Raw genomic sequence first — 18,004 nt, 5'->3', positions numbered from 1 at the left:
TGGCACAGGAGGTTTCTTTGATGCACTTTAGTCCTGCTTATTTTTTTTATTTCTCACTCGTGCTGTCTTTCTCGCCATCTCTCCATCTCTCTGTCTCGCTTTCTCTTTCCCTCTCCCTCGTTTCATCCGATAGGTCATACAAGAAATCGCTTTGATAGCTTCCTGAGGAAATAACACCCACTTCCTGTCTATGTGCCTCCCCATTTGCCACCTTCCACTCCCCCCGTTTTTTTTTCTTTTTCTTCTTCTTCTGTGCTTAGTGCTGGAGATGCAGTGGTGCTCTTAGGAATCCCCCAGTCACTGCTAATGAGTCTGTGGCCTGATGAGAGTGCCAGATAAACAGCAGTACAAACACAGCAAGCTATAGCCATTAGCTGCTGGGCTATTTTTGGAGGCTGCCCTCATAGCATATAGAGGACAGGACGCAGCCTATTGTGACCGAGTGTAAGAAGAGAACCGTGACCTATGCTTATACAATGGATTCTGTAGCCAGGTGCATGTAGAGATTGTGAATGAGAGAAGCTCTAATTTTAGTGTTTTTTAGGACAGGAAGATATATGCTGGGTGTTCCTCACCAGCTGGTACCTTTTTTCTGTTTTTTTTTCCCCTGCTTGGGTTTGTTGCTTCTTCTTTGGCGAGCTGATCAACAGCAGAATTGCTTTACACTTTCTTGAGACATTGTTTTCCTCTTGAGAAACCATTCACAGCATTATTTTCTTTTTTAATTTTATACCTTGTCGCTGCACTTCTAATATTTGAACTTTTTATGACCTATGCTGCTGACTTTTTTAAAGATGTCTAAGCAAATTATCATTGACCAGGAAGCCCCAAGAAGTTTTCCGACGTATTAGTCCATTATGAAGCCGCTATGTGTGCAATTGGTGCACGGTTGTCACATCCTTAAGATAATACTGAAGGTTTTTCCTTTTTGTTGAAAAATTAGACCATCTTAGTGAAAATAGAGTGAAAGTACTGTCTTCTATGTGCTGAAAGCAACACGTTGATTTCATCTGTCTTTCTTTTATAATACAACTTGTGTACTAAAATCAGACATTTTAAAATTATACACTGAGCTGCTTTTAAAGACAGACTTAAAACAGTTGGGTGAAAAGCAGACTATCACTGCCCTCTTTGGTTGAACTACACCCTGCATCACTGATGGATGCTGTCAGAAGTGCGCTCTTTCTGTCTGCACACACCCAACAGTTGTGAAGTGTGAATAATGGCCGCTTCATTGAAATAGGACACATCTTGTGTCCAGCAGTTAACCTTTTAAAATAAAATGGATTAAAGGTATTAATATGTAGCTGCATCAATGAGTCAATTAATCGATGAGTTGATCAAAAGAAAATTAACTATTTTGATACTTGATTAGGGTTAACTGAACTGATTTCTGTCATTTTAAGCAAAAAATCTGAAACATTTGCTGGTTCCAGCTTCATAAATGTAAGGATTTGCAGCTTTCTTTGTCATTTATAAAAGTAAATAAAGAGTCTTGAAAGTTGGTTGGACAAATGACGCAATTTGAAGACATCACTTTGGGCCTTGGGAAATTTTGATGAGCAGTTTTTTGTAGATCAATTAATTGTGAAAATAATCTGCACATTAATCGCTAATGAGAAGAATTGGTTAGTTGCTGCTGTAGTTGTGTGGAAAACGTCTCATGGTTCTGAATCTAACATCATCTTGTTTTCATGTCATTGTGTACTGTACTTTTGATCCAAGTATGTGCAATGATTTGCTTGTTTTAGATACCACTGTTAATGGCACTCGTGTCATCTGCCTGAAGAAGACGATATAAAAAAACAGGTTTCAACTGTTGTGCAACAATAAGCTAACACATTGTTGGCCAGTCATCTAAATGATAAACACTCTGTAGCTGCTTCTGAAAAACATGATGGTGGCGCACTTCAAATCATTGATTCAACACTTTGTGGTGCCCACTGCATGATACTGATATTGCCGTGTTGAAGTTGTTCCTGAAACATCACAATTAATGTCTTTCTAGGACCTATCACTGAAGCGAACAGTGAATGATTTAATGGAAACAAACAGGATATGAACAGCTTTCTCCTGAGTGAACACCCTGTACTTAACCAACTCAGCCTTTGTCGCTGTTTCGTAAGTTGAGACATTGTTCCAATTATTTTTATTGAATGTAACACAATAAACATAAACCCTGGAGCAACAGTAATTATGATGTTGTTGGAGCAACACCAACACGGTGAATACAGATACACTGGTGCCCGTTGTGGAGCATCTGTATGTAAAGGTACAGTATCATCCGACGTGATCTCGGTGCACTAAACTCATCACACTCCCCTCTGACAGTCACTCATCAACAGGTCTGGACCCCACTGGTGTCGCTATGGACGCTGAAGACGCCCACTTTGGGGTGAGGCCACAGCTCGACTCGTCCTCTCTTCTTGGTCTGAGGGGTTTCACTAAAACGGCTGATTGTTTTAATGGTTTCACAATGGATGTGGGGTTTGCATAAGAGCTGATGTAACAGTGACTCAGTTATTATTAGGCTGCTGTGTAACCTCTTAGTGACCTGGTGGATATATGAAATGCTAAACTGTGCTGCTGCTGCTCCATCTAAATGTTCAAACAGGTGCAGTTTTTTTCTTTTGCTTATGTACAGTATTAGAGCCCGGCATGGGCGGCCGAGAGAGGAATGCTGCTGTAAAGACCAGTTGTCATATAACACACACACACATTCGCACACGTATACACACATATACACACACGTTCACTGGCAGCTCCCCACAATCACATAGGAATGGCCCCCTCCCACATACGTGCTCAGTCTTAACCCACACACACACACAAAGGCACGTACGCTTGATGGCTATCATTGGATTGATGCCACCTGACACTTAGTTAGTACTGGAATGTGATGGGAGGGAGGGGGGAGGGCAGGGTGGGGGGCAGCTGCCGACTCTCAGGAGCACCGGAGCTGATCTCTGCACCTCTGGGACGCTCTGTTCAAATACTCAGATCCTCGTGGTCTTTCTCCCTCTGCTAGTCTGTATCGGTCAAGAAAGACCCTCACAGTTCGGAGCTTATGCCAGCAGCGATCATGTATTAATGGAGGTAAAGGGTTACTGTTGAGACTCACAGACTGTCTCCATCTGTTGTCTGAACTGTGCCATATGCTGGAATGTACCACTTGGCTCCGTCTGGGGCAGAGGAGGCGCCCACTCCTGCCCCTCCACACAGTCCTATGCGCTTTAAATGCAGAGCAGAGTTGACCTTCCCTACTTCCCTCTGAGTAAGCGCAATTAGCTTCCTCCTGACCACTTCAATTTATCTCAAGAGTATGAACATTTATTACAGTGACTCTGATCTCAAGGGATCTGCTTCAGCATCTCCTGTAATGAGGAGGCTGAGATCACGAGTGCAACTTAGGGGCAGCAATGCTTTTACAGGGTTTTACGAGCATCTTCTGCTTTTGCATCTTAATGGAAGTGTGTCAATTTATTGAGATGGAAACAGAAATCATTCTATTTTCTTTTAGAGCTGCAACGCTCAGTCAGTTAACCGATTACTCAGTCAGCTGTTTTCGCTATAATCGATTGATCATTACTTTCAAGTCATTTTTCAAGCAAAACTGCTTGAAGTTTGACGCTTCCAAGCCCTCAAATTAAAGAATGTATTACTTTTCTTGGTTTTACGTTATCGTAAATTGAATATTTTGTTGTTTTACACAAAATATTTAAATTCAATGACATCAGCTTGAAGTCTTGGATACTGTGAAGGGCTTTTTTTACTGTGTTTTGAGATTTTATAGATCAAACAATTGATTAATCAAAAAAGTAATCAGCAGATCAATCAATATAAAAATAATCTTTACTCACTCAATTTAGTATTTAGTTTACCCTCACACTTAATGTCAACAGAGAATTTATCTGCAACTGATATTTGACTCATTTATCCAAGCAAAAACTTTTACAGAAATTTCATTGACATTTTTCAGACATTTCACAAACCAAACAACAAATCAATTAATTGAGAATGGAAACAGTCGTTAGTTGCAGCCCTAACTTCTGATTCCTTCTCAGTTGTTAATCTTACGCACCTGCTGTTAAGTCCGTATGTTGTGAAAGAAACCAGTTTTCTCTTCAGCCGTGACAGTGCAGCATTTTATCTTTCCACCAGGAAATGTCTTGATCTGCTTTTGCAGCATTAGTCAGTTATCAGTGTTGTTGTTGTTGTCATGGTGACATAACTGTGTTTGTTTGGGTTAAGGTGGCGTTGGCGGGTTTCATTTTGGGAAGGTGCTCGGTGGCCAGTTGTGTGTGCGGTTGTGTGAAAAAGAGGAGGTGTGTCTCGGTGTGTCTGTCTGTGTCCCTGTGAGTGTGTATGTCCTGTGGCCTGTGTCTCTGTTTGTCTAACCCCTCCTACGCATGTTGCTCCAACACTGGTCTTTCTCAACCCGCAGCCCACTGGATATGACCATGAATGAACACATTCTCTCTCTCTGTCTGTCTGTTTCACACACTGTCTTTCTCTCCCTCGACTATCAGCTCCGCTTCTCTCTTTACAAGAACTCACCTTGACCTCACAGCATTTATCGGCTCGCCTAACCACTGAACACACACACACACACACACTAGCACAGACTGTGTTCAGGCCATGAATCGTATCGTGGTTGTTTACACAGTCACATTTCCTTAAAAAAAACCCAACCACTAAGTGATTTTTCAGTTGTACTTAAAACAGGTCGATAATACATAACCACACATATGATTAAACACTCAGTGAACATGCAAACATTCACAACAGCGCTCTCACAGTTTGAACGACGAAAACAAAAGACATAGTTTGTTGGTGTCGGGTAGTTGTGTGGGATCATGGGAGATGTTGTCTTCATTGTTAAACAACCACCGTTATGGATGAAAAAATCTACGTGACTGAAACAGAAAAGCTCATGGAGTCTAGTTTTATTCACGTTATGTTTAGTCACATTCGCCGACTTCCTCCCTCACTCTCGTCGCACCTTCTGGTTTTTCCTCCCTCAAGTTATAGCAACGGGCGACTACATAAAATGCATCATAACTGTTAGTAAAATCACTGATTTTTCTAGTTTTGAGCATTGTAGGAAATATTTTTGATGATTTAAGTACACAAATCAATAAAATATATAATAAAGATCTAGACATTTAAATGCTGGAATGTTACTTAAAGGCCAAAACACAATCACAATAGGGCGATAAAATAAAAGAAGAATTAAACAAGACGGACTGGAAACATGGTGGTTAAAATGATAAAGGATAAAGCAATAAAGAACTTAATTAAACTGGCAGTAGAATAGACAAGTTTGTTGATGGCACAATGTAATGGATATATAATAATAAAACCAGTAACAGTGACACCAACAATAATACCACTTGGAAATGCTAGAGAGGAAAGTTGTATGTTGCCACTTTCACTAACATCAGGGGAGGAATATTACCTCTTTCACACTGGCCAAAAAAATCCACCAACACCTGCTAACATCTGGCTTTTGTCTTCACCACTAAGAGTACACAGACTCGGCTCAGCGCATCTTTTCAGGCAGATCATTCCAGGTTTTTGAAGTCTTTACAGAATAAAGACTCACCCCTGATCTTTAGCTTTGGGATAAATACGGTGAGAAGACACCGCTCAGGGATCGTATGTTACGTGGAGCTTCACATCGTCATGCCGCCCAACCCTGTGCTTAATGATGACCTTGAGGTACTGTGATTCAATACCGTCATACAGAATATATGTCAAGCTACTTTAGAAACAGTATTCATAACCCTGAATCTATAAAATAACTCTTCACAAGGCTCTTCTTAAGGCTTTTTTTTCCCTCCACTCACTTTTTCCTTTGACTCATACTTACACCTCTTTGACCCTGTACTCACCCTCTGTACTCACCTAGCAGGGGACAATGGTTAGTGTTGCTGTTGGGCTTTCAGATGTGTGTGTGTTTGTGTTTGTGTGTGTGTGTGTGTGAGTTTGGGTGTTCCCTGGTAGCGTCTCTGGGTCTGCAGCCTTCAGAGAACTGAGTACAGTACATGAGCTATGTGTTATTTGTGTGTTTTGGGTGTGTATGCGTGCAGGGGAAGTGGTGCGGGGTGTAGAGGGTGGGGGTAAATTGGTCACCCGCTCTGATGCATTTTTTTCCCATTCATGGATTTCAAAGGCAGGGATTGGCATAAACCTCTAATTTCAGATTAGTTGAGTTACATTTTTAGACCTGGAGGGTTTGCATCATGGTAGCTGGAGGAGATTTTTCCTCTTGAGCTTGTTACTAAATCAGAAAAACTATTTGCAGTGGCAGAATTTGGCCAAACTTCAGATCGAAGATGTTGTTTTGCAGTGCATGTTAAACACATTATTCCCCAGTGATTTCAACACCTAAACTAAATGTTTAAGTGTGGCCTGAGGGAAGAGGACTCCAGCATTTCAGAGAAAAACCCTCCAATCTTTATGAAAAACTAAAACTTACTTAGTTAAAAAACCTTTTTAATTGCTTCATTATCAGTTCATTATCATTTTTATCGGTGTCCCTTCCCCAGTCGCCTCATGATTTATTTCAAGAGAGAATAAGCTCTTCTGAACGCAAGTAAATATTGTAAATAATGCATGCTTTGTCATTAGAGCAAAGTTAGCGCAAAACTTTAGCATTCGCTTTTTATTCCTTTGCCTTGCTTGGCTCATATTAATGTGATCTTACTTACTCCATTATGACACATCAGGCCTGAGGAGGTGGGATTGGAAGCTGGGACGTTTTCCCTCTTTCCGCTTGGTGTTATTTTGCACATGTAAAGTTCACCGTGTCCAAACCCTAATCTGTCGTTATGTCTGGCTCTGCTCAGCGGGGGCTCAGGATGTCAAAGAGGTAGCCTACCGGTTCAAAGTTATAGCACATAATGTTTGCTAATTGTCTTGTTTTCTTCCTCCTCCCCCCACTTTTTCCCTTTTTCCATAGCAGGGCGTGTTTGGGGCTCAGTGCTCTAACCCAGCCATGAGCATCATCGGGGCCGAGGATGAGGATTTCGAGAATGATCTGACTGATGTGAGTGAATAAGAGTGGCAGCTGAAATTAATGTTATCATCACTTCTTACATTTCTTTTCTGTTTCACTTGTTTCTTGGCTCTATTTGTGTATTCTCTCTCTCTTTCAGGTGGTTGATGACCAGTGCTCATGCTTCAACAACATAGAACAGCTGAAGGAACGGCCGGCCCACCTGCTGGTCTTCATGCAACATGTCATACTACAGTTTGACCCTGCTCCCCTGGTGAGATATACAACTTCTATAATGCAACACACGGTCGATACAAAATGTATGGACAGTCCATCTCATGCAAGTCTAATGGATCAGATATGCCTCTGTTTTAATCAATACAGCCTTAAAGTTTGAGCTGAAGTATGTTTTCACTGCACGGTGAAAGCAGACTGTATTAATGAGAGTGTGTTTGTGTGTATTTCTATACTACTGCTGAAACAACACTCAACTTAAATGTTGTTTAAGTGACAGTTCACCCCTAAATGTTTTCCTCTTACCTGTGATGCTGCTTATCCATCTAGATTGTTCTGTATCTGAGTTTTTTTGAGATATCTGCTGCAGAGATGTCAGATGATTCTCTCAAATTTAATAACGAGAGGCACGTACTCGAGACAGAACGGGATGTAAACATTAATGGCGTCCTTCTCGGCTCACCTGTACCTTTAGCCAGCTCAGTAAGCTATCTAAGTTAGCTTGGCTCTTGTCCATGAGTAGATGCGCGCTTTCTTCTGCATGGTGATGCAGTTGGTGGGGGGAGTTTGGTAGACAAAAAATGTGTTCCTCCGTGAAGCTGCTCGCAACAAGGTCTATGGATTATCTAAAGTAACCGGGTTGTGATTTATGGAAAGAGGGGTTGCTGTAATACCAAAACAATCTAGATGGATAAATAAGACTATATGTAAGAGGAAAAATATGTATTATATGATTTTGGGTTGGAATTTCCTTTTTAGGTGTTGTTCAATTAGAAGATTGGCAGAAAATCAATGACAATGTTGAAAGACATTAAAATTATAAAAGATATCAATCAAATAATCTGACTTTTGGTTCTGGTTATCTTTATTTTTGACTTTGTATATACTTAGCAATTTATTAATTCATGAAAATATACATCTGTATGTCAGTTGATAACAAAAATAATTGTTCCAGCCATATTATATATGCATTTATACAGAAAGATGGCCTGATAAATTTAGTCAGATCAGAATTAGTCAGTATACAGTATTTTTTTTCTAACAAATAACCCAAAAATGGCCATTTTCCTGTATTTGATAGTAGGGACGGTTATATGGTATTTCATGTGGAAATTCACAGAACTGATATCCTAATTATTTGATTGTTTCATGCCATACGAGGAGTCAGACAGATTCTAAAGAGGTCCTAGTTTGGACTTTTAAACTCAAGCTACTAAAAGTAGAACAAGTTGTTCATGTTCCACGCCAGATTTTATGTGTAGTGACAAAGCTTTGCCTACAGCCACCCATGTTTGGGACACGAGTTAATCACAGCTTGCTCAGAACAAATAATCAGACCGATAGTTGAACAGAGAGTGCTTGATTCGATGCATTGAGAAGAAACTGTAAATACAAAGAGTTATTATTTCACCTAATAGATATTATCTAATCATGAGAGCCAAATCATGATAACATGACAAGATTTATGAGATAAGGCAAGGCAAGTTTATTTGTATCGCACCATTCAGACACAAGGCAAAAAGTAGAAAAACATTAAAAATAAGACATTGAAGTGATAGTTTGGGTCTTTTGACGGACATTGTATGGTTAAGGGAATGTAGTGCCAAAGGTAAAGGCCTTTTTGACGGTGATGTAAAGCCTCAAAAATGTTCAAAACATAGTGTACACCTAAGCGGATATATATGGACTAGGGATAAGTATCTCATACAACCTCACATCAAAATACCCAAACTGTCCCTTTAAGCTAACATTTAAATTGCTTTAAAAACAGTGAAAACAAAACAAAGATGAAAAAGATATAGTATTAAGAGGACATAAACAACAAGAGCAAACAAAAAAATAGCTACAGATTAAAAGGAAGTTAGCATCACAAGTAACAGCCTCCTGACTTTGACGCACCAGATGAGTTTGTGACCTTTTTTCATAGTGATATCAAATACACAGAAACTTTGGAGTGCATTGATACAGCATGCAGGACATTAACGCAGTCACTGACCTTCTGTTCGTCTCCCTCCTCTCTCAGCTGTGTTACCTCCATTCTGACCTCTTCAAGAGCTTCAGTGCCAAAGAGACCAAGAAACAGTTTGTGGAGTTCAACAACACTTTCTTGGACAAGGGTGCAGTAAGTAGAACACTACACCACATTGGCTGTAAGAGATTGACTGTATACCAGTTTGAGGTGGATGCGGACGGCACCCTGATTATCACGAACACATGAATACATTTCTGATTAATTGTAAACTTATGGTAGAATAATGTTCACTCTTTAGGATTGTGGCCTTGATTTTTCCACTTGCTGACAGTTTTTGGAGATCACCCACCAAAGCCCCAGATTGGTGCTCGATTTGATCGCTACCTGTGAACTGTTCAAAGACGATACCCGAGAGCTCGCCAATGCCTCGCAAATGGCCCAAAGATTAAATATCTGATGGTTGAGGATGAGTTGGGGAGTCATGCAGGGAGCTTAAGCTGATTAAGAGCAGAAACTCCTCTGCTGTCATTTGCAGCAGCTCTTTGAACCCGGTCTTGGCATGTCTATTGGTAGGGAGGGGATGCAATTATATAGTTTCTATCAAAATTCATTAGCCAGCACACAAGCTTCTCAATATTTGTAACCTTGTTGTCCTCTCCGAACCACAATATGAGCTGCATATGGCAGCTATGTTTTTATTGCAAAATATCTATTTACCTCCTACTCTCACCTATAGTCTTTTCTATTTTTACGTCATTTTTCACTGCAAATCAATGCACAAAATACTTGGACTGCTTGTCTTTTATGTTACTTGTCGCTTGCGGGTTGGAGACCGTAATACTTGTCGGGGATTCTTCCTTGTGAAAGATCTTATAATGTGTGAATCCCTGTCACCGATCCATCGTATAGTGCGCAAACCACAACGACTTCCGATTACAAGACAGAAAGTTAGAACAATACAGCGATCTGATCTGATCTGATCTGATCTGATCTGATCTGATCTGGCGACTTTGAAATTCAGGTCAGTCAAGAATACTGATGTGAGTCAGAAAAAGGAAAGGAAATTGTCTGATGCTCGGAAACAAAAACACCACCAAGTTAGCGGGCAGAGAGGGAGGGACTTCACACTGATAACATGCCGACACATGCAGTGTGTTATTCTTATGCAACTTAGATTATTACGAACGCTATTTGTGAGCATGCACTATATAGTGATCGACTTGTAATGGTCACTCACTTCTTTGTTTTATATCAGTGATTTTAAGCTTTGGAGAGTCTTGTCGGTTGATGGTGTGCATCATACAAAAATCAATTTAGAAGAACACAGCAGCCTTTGCAATATAGATATAGATCTGAGACACTGTACAGCTGCAGTCTGCACGAATGTGTGTCGGCTCTGTTAGATCTGTCTGTCCTCTGTGTCTGTGCAGCATCCTTCAGTTTCTGCCTGTCCTCCCTGTGTTTCCCTCCCTGTACACCTGGCCTCTGTCTCTCCTCTGTTATATTTCCTCTCCACAGCTCATCCTCTGTCCATGTCTGTCACTCGCTCCCTGTCTTTCTGTCTGTCTGTCTGACCCCACTGCTTCCTGTCAGGATCGTGGGAAAGCCCTTTAGGAGGAGTCTTCCTCTATTAGTGTGTGTGTGTGTGTGTGTGTCTCTCTCTCTCTCTGTTGTAAACCCATTGACTTCAAGTCAGCCCATGTGGTTATTTTCATGTCAGTGTCAGAGCTGTGTCTCTTCCCACTTGGAATATATGTGTTTTTTCTCTCTTGGTCTGTTTATTTCTGATGTTTAAATGACCCCTTGTGGTGAGATGTAGTTACTGCACTCTTTATTTGGATTCTTCACCACTGATACCGGCACACACTGCTTTCTTGGGTCAACACATAACAAAGAAAGAATACTCTATGTAGGTGTAGAGCAGCAACGGTTAGTCGATTAAACGATCCGTTAATTTACAAAAAATGATTTTTGATAATTGATTAATTGTTTCAGTCAAACATGTGTTTGTCCCTGCTACTTAAATGTAAATGGTCTGGTTCATTTTTGATTGTTAATTGTAAAGTCTTTGGATTTTAGACTGTTGCTTCACCAAAAGCAGCAACTTGAAGATGTCACTTTGGCCTTTGGGAAATTATGAAGAGGAAGTTTCTGACATTTTATGAACTGAACAATTTATCAATTCACAGAGGTGTTGATTGGACTTTATGGTCATTTTGGAGGCTGTAGTTTGTGATGGTGTTAAACTGTACCACATTTTGTAGAGAGTTGTTCCTGTTAGCCTGCCCATTATTGACTCAATAGTGTGGACAAAATAATAGAAACACCCTGCCTCAGTATAACAATTAAACAGCAGCACAATCTGACTCAAAAATGAACATAAAGTGGAATAAACACCTCTTTGAAACAGATTCAACAAGAACTTAACCTTTGGTAAGGTTTACTACAGGACTGTTGTATTAGACTTTATTACTTTGAAACACTGATGATTGATGTTCCTAATAAAATGTCAAAGTAATAGATCTAAGCTAAAATAATATTCAGTCTTCAGTTGTAAATTCTTAACATAATTTCTGTTTCTATTTATCTTTTTCTCCACAATATAGATTCTCAGAGTGGTAGCACCAACTAATATAACCTATGATTTGGGTAAGTTATTTTCATGTGGTGTATTAATTAAATATCATTCTATATTCTAAGCTATATACACACACAGACATCATCCTCACATGATGTCTTCTTCCCTCTCTTTCACTCACTTCGCCTGTCCCTCCCTTCTCTAAGACCGAATCCGTCCAGATCTGCTCTCCGAGGACACCCAAAAACGTTATGCTCAGGAGATTCAGGCCCTGCAGGCGGCCGAAGTGGCCAAACAGCTGGAAGATTTCAAGTGAGAATCCACATTCAGATTTCCATTCAGCCAGTCAAGAATACTCCCTATAACACCCCAAATATTTATTTAGTAAATCCACTAATTTTGTGTCAGTGAGTGTGTTTGAGATTTGAGATTTCATTTTGCAAAAAAAGAAAAAACGACACTAAGTACCTTTAGTCTTTACATATATTATAAGTCTGGAGAGACATTGATGTAAATTGCCTCTTGAAGATTGTATTGAGGCAAACAACCGTGAAGCAGTAATTCTAGTTTGCTTTGAGTTGTCATTAAGAGGAAATCAGAAAACTAGAGTACTAAAGCAATAGTGTGGTGTTTCTCAACACAGTTTAAATGACCAATGTCTCAATTTGTGCATGCATTTCTACTTTCAAGACATCATTTGGCTTCAAGTCGTAGGAGTGTGTATAGAAATAAACCCATAGACCTTTGAAACTTGCTTGAGATGAATAACTTTTCCCAGAGAAGGATTATTTAAGTGTTCATATTTGACACATAATCATGATTTCCGTGTAATTTTAACATTAACAGGCTTTGGAAGTGAAGAATTTCCCAGATTGAGGGATCAATAAAGTCTTATCTTGCTAATTTGCTTCATAATATATGTTAAACATCTGACTTTCATCCCTTGCAGCTTCTCAACTAACTTGTAATTATTGCTATTGTGTGCAAATAATGCTCAAATTTAGATTTATACAACTTTTTACATCTGCTAAAATCTAATTACCCAACCCTACTTTTCTTCGAGATTTACTTTGGCTCCTTCAAGATTAAAGTCAATAAACATTTGTCTTTGCTGGAAGGCTTTTACTGTGATTAGCAGGAGCATGAAGACAAGAAAAGGTCATCTTGATCTCTTTCTTACTTTGTTTTTCAATAGCACTTTGTTTTAAATTGTACAAAATAACTTTTAGGTGGGCTGCCTTTGCTTTAGATGCCCAGGGAAATGACTTGATCGTAGATTTGAGAGTGAGCTGCCAAAAAACTAGGAGCAATATTTTCAGTTAATCAAACCTTAGAAGGCACAAAATAAGCTTTTTTGGTTATCATGGAGAGGATAATGAGACTTACGTTGTTTAATGAATAATGAAGGTTTGTTCAGCAGCTGCTCTCTTGGAGCCGTCATGAATAACCATATTTTAGTCATGGTAATGCACTGAGCAGCCCTCCTCATCTACAGTCTGCTCGTAGAATTTCGGAAAAGCTCATCAGCGTACTGTATCAGTCCTTTGTTTTCATTATTAATTTAGCCAAACGCCAACTTCCTTCTGCTTTGTCTTTCACAGGCAGAAAAGGATGATGGGTATGACCCCCAACGAGGCTGAGCTCCTGGACGTGGAGAGTCACTATCCCACCGACCGCATCCCGATGGAGATGAAGGAGAAGTCTGTAGCTGAAAATCTTCTGGACAAGATGTCTGAGACACAGTGAGCGTTCCTCTTTTCTTCTATGTCTCATTACACCAAAATTAAGCTTTTCAATGTTCACACCAGGAAAAGCTGCTATAGACACTGGCAGGAATATTGTCGACCGACTAACAGATTAGCAATGAGTTACTTTGAGTGCACAGGGTTCCTGAGGTACAAGTCAAATTTCTTTCTGCATAGACATTGTTCCCTCTCACGCAGGCGCAGACCGTACAAGCTCGTTGACCATCGGCTGCTGTCTTTGTGGCGTGCTTAAGTGCAGATTTTTGGTCGAGACACAGGCGACAGTTGGCTTTCATTGCCACTGGTTTTTTGACGTAGGTCTGGATCTGTCTGGGCCCATAAGTGACTCACTGTTGGAGCACTTTAAAAGCCTGCATAGACATAAAACGTACCTAGTTTACTTATATTAGCAGAAAATTAGCTGCCTGAGAAAATAACTTTCTCTTTGATTAAAAAGTCAAAGGTGTGCAGGCTTTTGTGCATAAATACGTACTGCTAAAGGTCAGCTGTGACTCCCAAGGAACATTTTTGTTGCTTACATTGCTAACAGAATTTTGTAGAAACCTGGTACTGTAATACATTCAGCAATTTAAATCAGTGCATTGTGGGTCAGTGTTTGACAACAGTGGCAGCCTTTTAAATTTGATTTGCCAAAGGAATAAAACCATGAACTATAACTCCCTTTTGTGCGTTCCTGTTTGCATTTCCACCACATCTGAGGAGCTGTGGAAATCAGTCGAATTAGACCAAGGACTGATCCAATCAGTGCAATTTTCACACTCAAGAAAATGACAGCAGAAATGTCATGAATATATTAAAAGAAAACTTTCAAATAGTGACTGGACAGTGATGAAAAAACACTTCAGTCTTGTCTATACGACCTGCTGCTCTATGCTTCTAGCTGAGAAGGTGGTTGATCTAGCACATAAGTCTGAAAAGCAGCCAATTTGGATATGTGTCCTCTAAAGTTGGCACTACACTTTCTTTAAAGCTCTATAGAGAGTATATTCAACGTTAGCTGTGCACATGACCAATATAGTGCAAAGCGAACAGAGACAAACGCAGAAGGAGAAGGATAAAATCAAGCTGAGTGGACTCGAGAGCCGGAGAGGGAACCGTGATTGGAAGAGAGCACAATAGAGCAAGAAGGAAATGAAGAGGCAGAGAGGAAAAGATGGAGTCAGCAGTGCCACGCTGGCAGGAAGGCTCTCCCCTGGCATTTTGCCAACCAGCGGGAGGGATAGTGGTGGTGGTGTTGTGGTGGTGTTGGGTGGGGGGGTTACACAGCGGAAGAGAGTAGGGGAGAGAAAGGGCCAGAGGGTTATCGATGCTGGATAGCTCCTGCCCTGGACGCGGTTAAAGAAAGAAAGCAAGAGATCTGGGGGAAAGTTAATCTATCCTTGACCCCGTGGCCAACTACAATGTGTTATCCCCTACACGAAGTGAGTCAGACAGACAGAGAGAGAGAGGAGAGGCCAGGGAGAGGGCAGAAGACTGTCTAACTTCATCTTGTCAGAAGAGAGAGGAAAAACATGAACACCAGAAATGAACGGAGATGCACTCATCCTGTGGATATAACCGCGCTGTCAGTGAAGAAGACACAAAAAGCCTACAAAGCCGACTGTATCAAAACGATGATAATTCAGCTTTTGTCTCCCTCAATTACGATCACACAGTTGGATCTGTATCTCAAATGCACAAACGATTCATTCAGTTTCTCTCTATTCACTCGCCCTGACAATCATCTCTCTATTCCCCTCATCTTACATTCTCCCACACTCTTGCACCCCGTCACCCCCTTCAAACGCCCCCCACCACAGTGACCTCGCCCCAGCTGTTTCCCATTGGTCTCTCTGGTGATGAGAATGAGGCAACCGGACCTTTTGATTGGATTATGCAGGGAAATCCCGGGGAAACCCCTCCCACCCTTTATGTTCAAAGCAAAACATGAGTATCCAATTTCCAGTCTTGCCTGTGTGTTGCATCAGACAAAAACAGAGTTAAATAGACATTTCCGCTGTGCTGGAGCATTTCTGACTTTGCAGACAGCTTACTACGGAGACGAACCAGAGCAGAGAAAGTTTTAGGAAGTCCGGAGACAATAGACATTTAGTTTGCAGATCTTAAAGAGTGCAAGTTGATTTTAAAATTGATAGAGCGTGCAGAGGTGCAGCTTTTGATGCATCTTTTACTTTTTTGATCTTTTTTGTTTTTATTTTTTTTTTTTCCACTTTTTTGTTCAAATTTTGGAATATGTTCAATAGCTTCTGCTCTGAACACAATAACACAACAATCAGCTTTGAGTTGGATCAGGAAAAGCTTAGTTGCTTCAGATTCCACCGGCCCAAAACACACTTAACAAACAGTCGAGCAAGAGAGAGGAAAAATGCTACTTAAAAAGAAGAGGTGAGCTTGATGCTGCAAGAGGAGTAAGTCTGTTTCTGCTTTTGTATCTTTCTGACCGTAACACCACTAACACCTGTCTCTTTTCTTTCAGACCGGCAATTGTCTCGGATGAAGAAAAATGGTGAGTACAGTTTTTTGTCGATAAAGTTTAAAATATTTGCATTAGAGTTCTGTTTGAGTCTTTATTTGTGGATGTGGACTGATTTGATGTGCACGCTTTTTCCAAGCCTGGGTGTGGTCAAACCACAGGAATTTTGCATACTGGCTCACATGCACCAAATACACAACACTTATTTCAGTTGACTTTTCTATCGGGAAAAGTTCCTTCTATGTATCTTTTATACTTTCTTTTAAAAATTGTCACTGCACTCCATAACAGTATCTTGCAAAGTGACCGAGATGCATTCTTAAACTTTTCCTTCTTGATTAAAGTGTTCACGTATAGAAAATGATTTCTCTGCCTTGCCACACATCAGGTTTTTCATTATTTTCTCTTGGCAGTTCCGGTCCTTTGTGATTCAAGTTCTTTATGTTGCAGTCGATGTATTCAGACAGCATGCTCTGCAAAACTGTGCGCTGACTGGTGATGCGAGACACTTGTACTTTTGTTGTGTGCACATCCCGGGAGGCTCCTCCTGTCTTTTTTTTCCCCTCTTATTTTCCTCTGCTCCTCCTTTGTCTCTTTCTGTCATCCTTTTTCTCTCCTCCTTCAACTCCTCCTTCTCCTCCCTTTCTGGACATCATCAATGCTCCACCTCCCTATTCCCACATCTGCATCTGCACACCCCCAATTTCAACCTCACACTCTTCTCTCATTTCGATATCAGTGATGCCAGAGACTATGCAGACACTTTTATGGCAGCCTTTAATGTGATGCCTACTAAGGACATATGCATCTATATAAAAAATATGACCATGAATTTTAAGTTTAATTTATTCAGATAAAACAAGCCTGCATAACAAAACATTTCCATATACTGTGAGTATTAAAGGGACTGGAAGCCAGTTAGTGAGCTCCATATCTAAACGTTAGCTACTGTTGCTCTCTGTAAGCAGAGTGGAGAGATGCACTGAGACGAGACATTTGAGAGCAGCAGCATTAAACAACTTAAATCATCCGAATGGCTTGTATAGGAAACCAAGAACGTCACAATCAGCTCACATATGCTCAGTAAAAAAGTGATTAATACATGTAAATTGCTACATAGAGCCCCTTTAACGATGATTAGATATTATTAATAACTTAATCATTAATACCTTTTTCTAACTTCTCCCATAGCCAATCCATCTTCACAGCGGTGGCCTTCTACATGAAGCACCTCGGGGTTAAAACCAGGGCAGTCGACAGTAAGAAGTCGAGGGGAGGCTTCTTCAGGAGACAGCTGGTCAAGGTAAGCTTCCACCATCTATGTAGAAGGACTACATACACTGCATACTGCACTGTCCTCATGAAACTTTTAAGGGGATATTTGTGTGTTTTTGCAGCACTTAGATTGCATTCGTATTTACATTAAACTTCTCTCTTACTCCACACCTGTGTTATCTTTCCAGAATAAGAAGGATGAATCCACAAAGGGCAAGCCCAGAGGCGTGTTTCCTGGCATCCCCAGCTGGATTGCAGGCAACAGTATGTATTTGCTTTTGAGCCTCATCATGCTGACCTTTTTTGAATGATATTTTCAAGTTTTTACAATCTTTAAATCAATATTATAGTGGCTTATAAAAGAGCTATATGTTGCATCTTTAAATATTCATGCCCATGGATGCTCTGGATATGAGAACATGTTGTCCTGCCCTTCTTTCCTGTTACAGCTGAGGTCAAACCTAAAACGGAGGCTGAAGGTACTAGTCGTCTAGAGTCCCTAAACCCCCCTTTTAATTTGTAGAATGGTCACATCCCTACTAATCAACCCATAAGCATGTTTGCATGTCCTAAATCAAACTGGGAGGGGAGGTGGGTGGGGCATTGTTTAGTTGATTTTGTGTTTCAGGGTGGTCGTGAAAAATTAGAGGTACTATATACTTTGTAATCACCATAAACCCTCACACATTGCATACTCATCTGCAGG

At 40.4% G+C, this 18,004-nt stretch overlaps 1 protein-coding gene across 5 annotated transcripts in view; it reads left to right on the top strand.

Annotated features, from left to right (window-relative positions):
• The window catches only part of arhgef1 (Rho guanine nucleotide exchange factor (GEF) 1), a 45,690-nt gene that overhangs the window by 11,281 nt on the left and 16,405 nt on the right, over nucleotides 1–18,004 (top strand). The window contains exons 2-12 of one of the 5 annotated variants that reach the window (XM_084356455.1): nucleotides 2,346–2,395; nucleotides 6,965–7,051; nucleotides 7,161–7,274; nucleotides 9,258–9,356; nucleotides 11,813–11,855; nucleotides 11,991–12,096; nucleotides 13,386–13,526; nucleotides 16,027–16,056; nucleotides 17,215–17,326; nucleotides 17,487–17,562; nucleotides 17,748–17,777. In XM_084356455.1, the coding sequence (XP_084212581.1) occupies nucleotides 2,346–2,395; nucleotides 6,965–7,051; nucleotides 7,161–7,274; nucleotides 9,258–9,356; nucleotides 11,813–11,855; nucleotides 11,991–12,096; nucleotides 13,386–13,526; nucleotides 16,027–16,056; nucleotides 17,215–17,326; nucleotides 17,487–17,562; nucleotides 17,748–17,777 (888 nt within the window). Of the gene's footprint in view, nucleotides 1–2,331; nucleotides 2,396–6,964; nucleotides 7,052–7,160; nucleotides 7,275–9,257; nucleotides 9,357–11,812; nucleotides 11,856–11,990; nucleotides 12,097–13,385; nucleotides 13,527–15,578; nucleotides 15,936–16,026; nucleotides 16,057–17,214; nucleotides 17,327–17,486; nucleotides 17,563–17,747; nucleotides 17,778–18,004 lie in introns of those variants that run through there. The other 4 variants (XM_084356454.1, XM_084356456.1, XM_084356457.1 and 1 more) reach the window with 4 other exon arrangements.

The sequence above is a fragment of the Pagrus pagrus genome (assembly GCF_965226575.1).
Source record: "Pagrus pagrus genome assembly, chromosome: 7".
Taxonomy (NCBI): Eukaryota; Metazoa; Chordata; class Actinopteri; order Spariformes; family Sparidae; genus Pagrus; species Pagrus pagrus.
The sequence above is the reverse complement of the archived record's forward strand: the minus strand, read 5'-3'. Positions and strand labels throughout refer to the sequence as shown.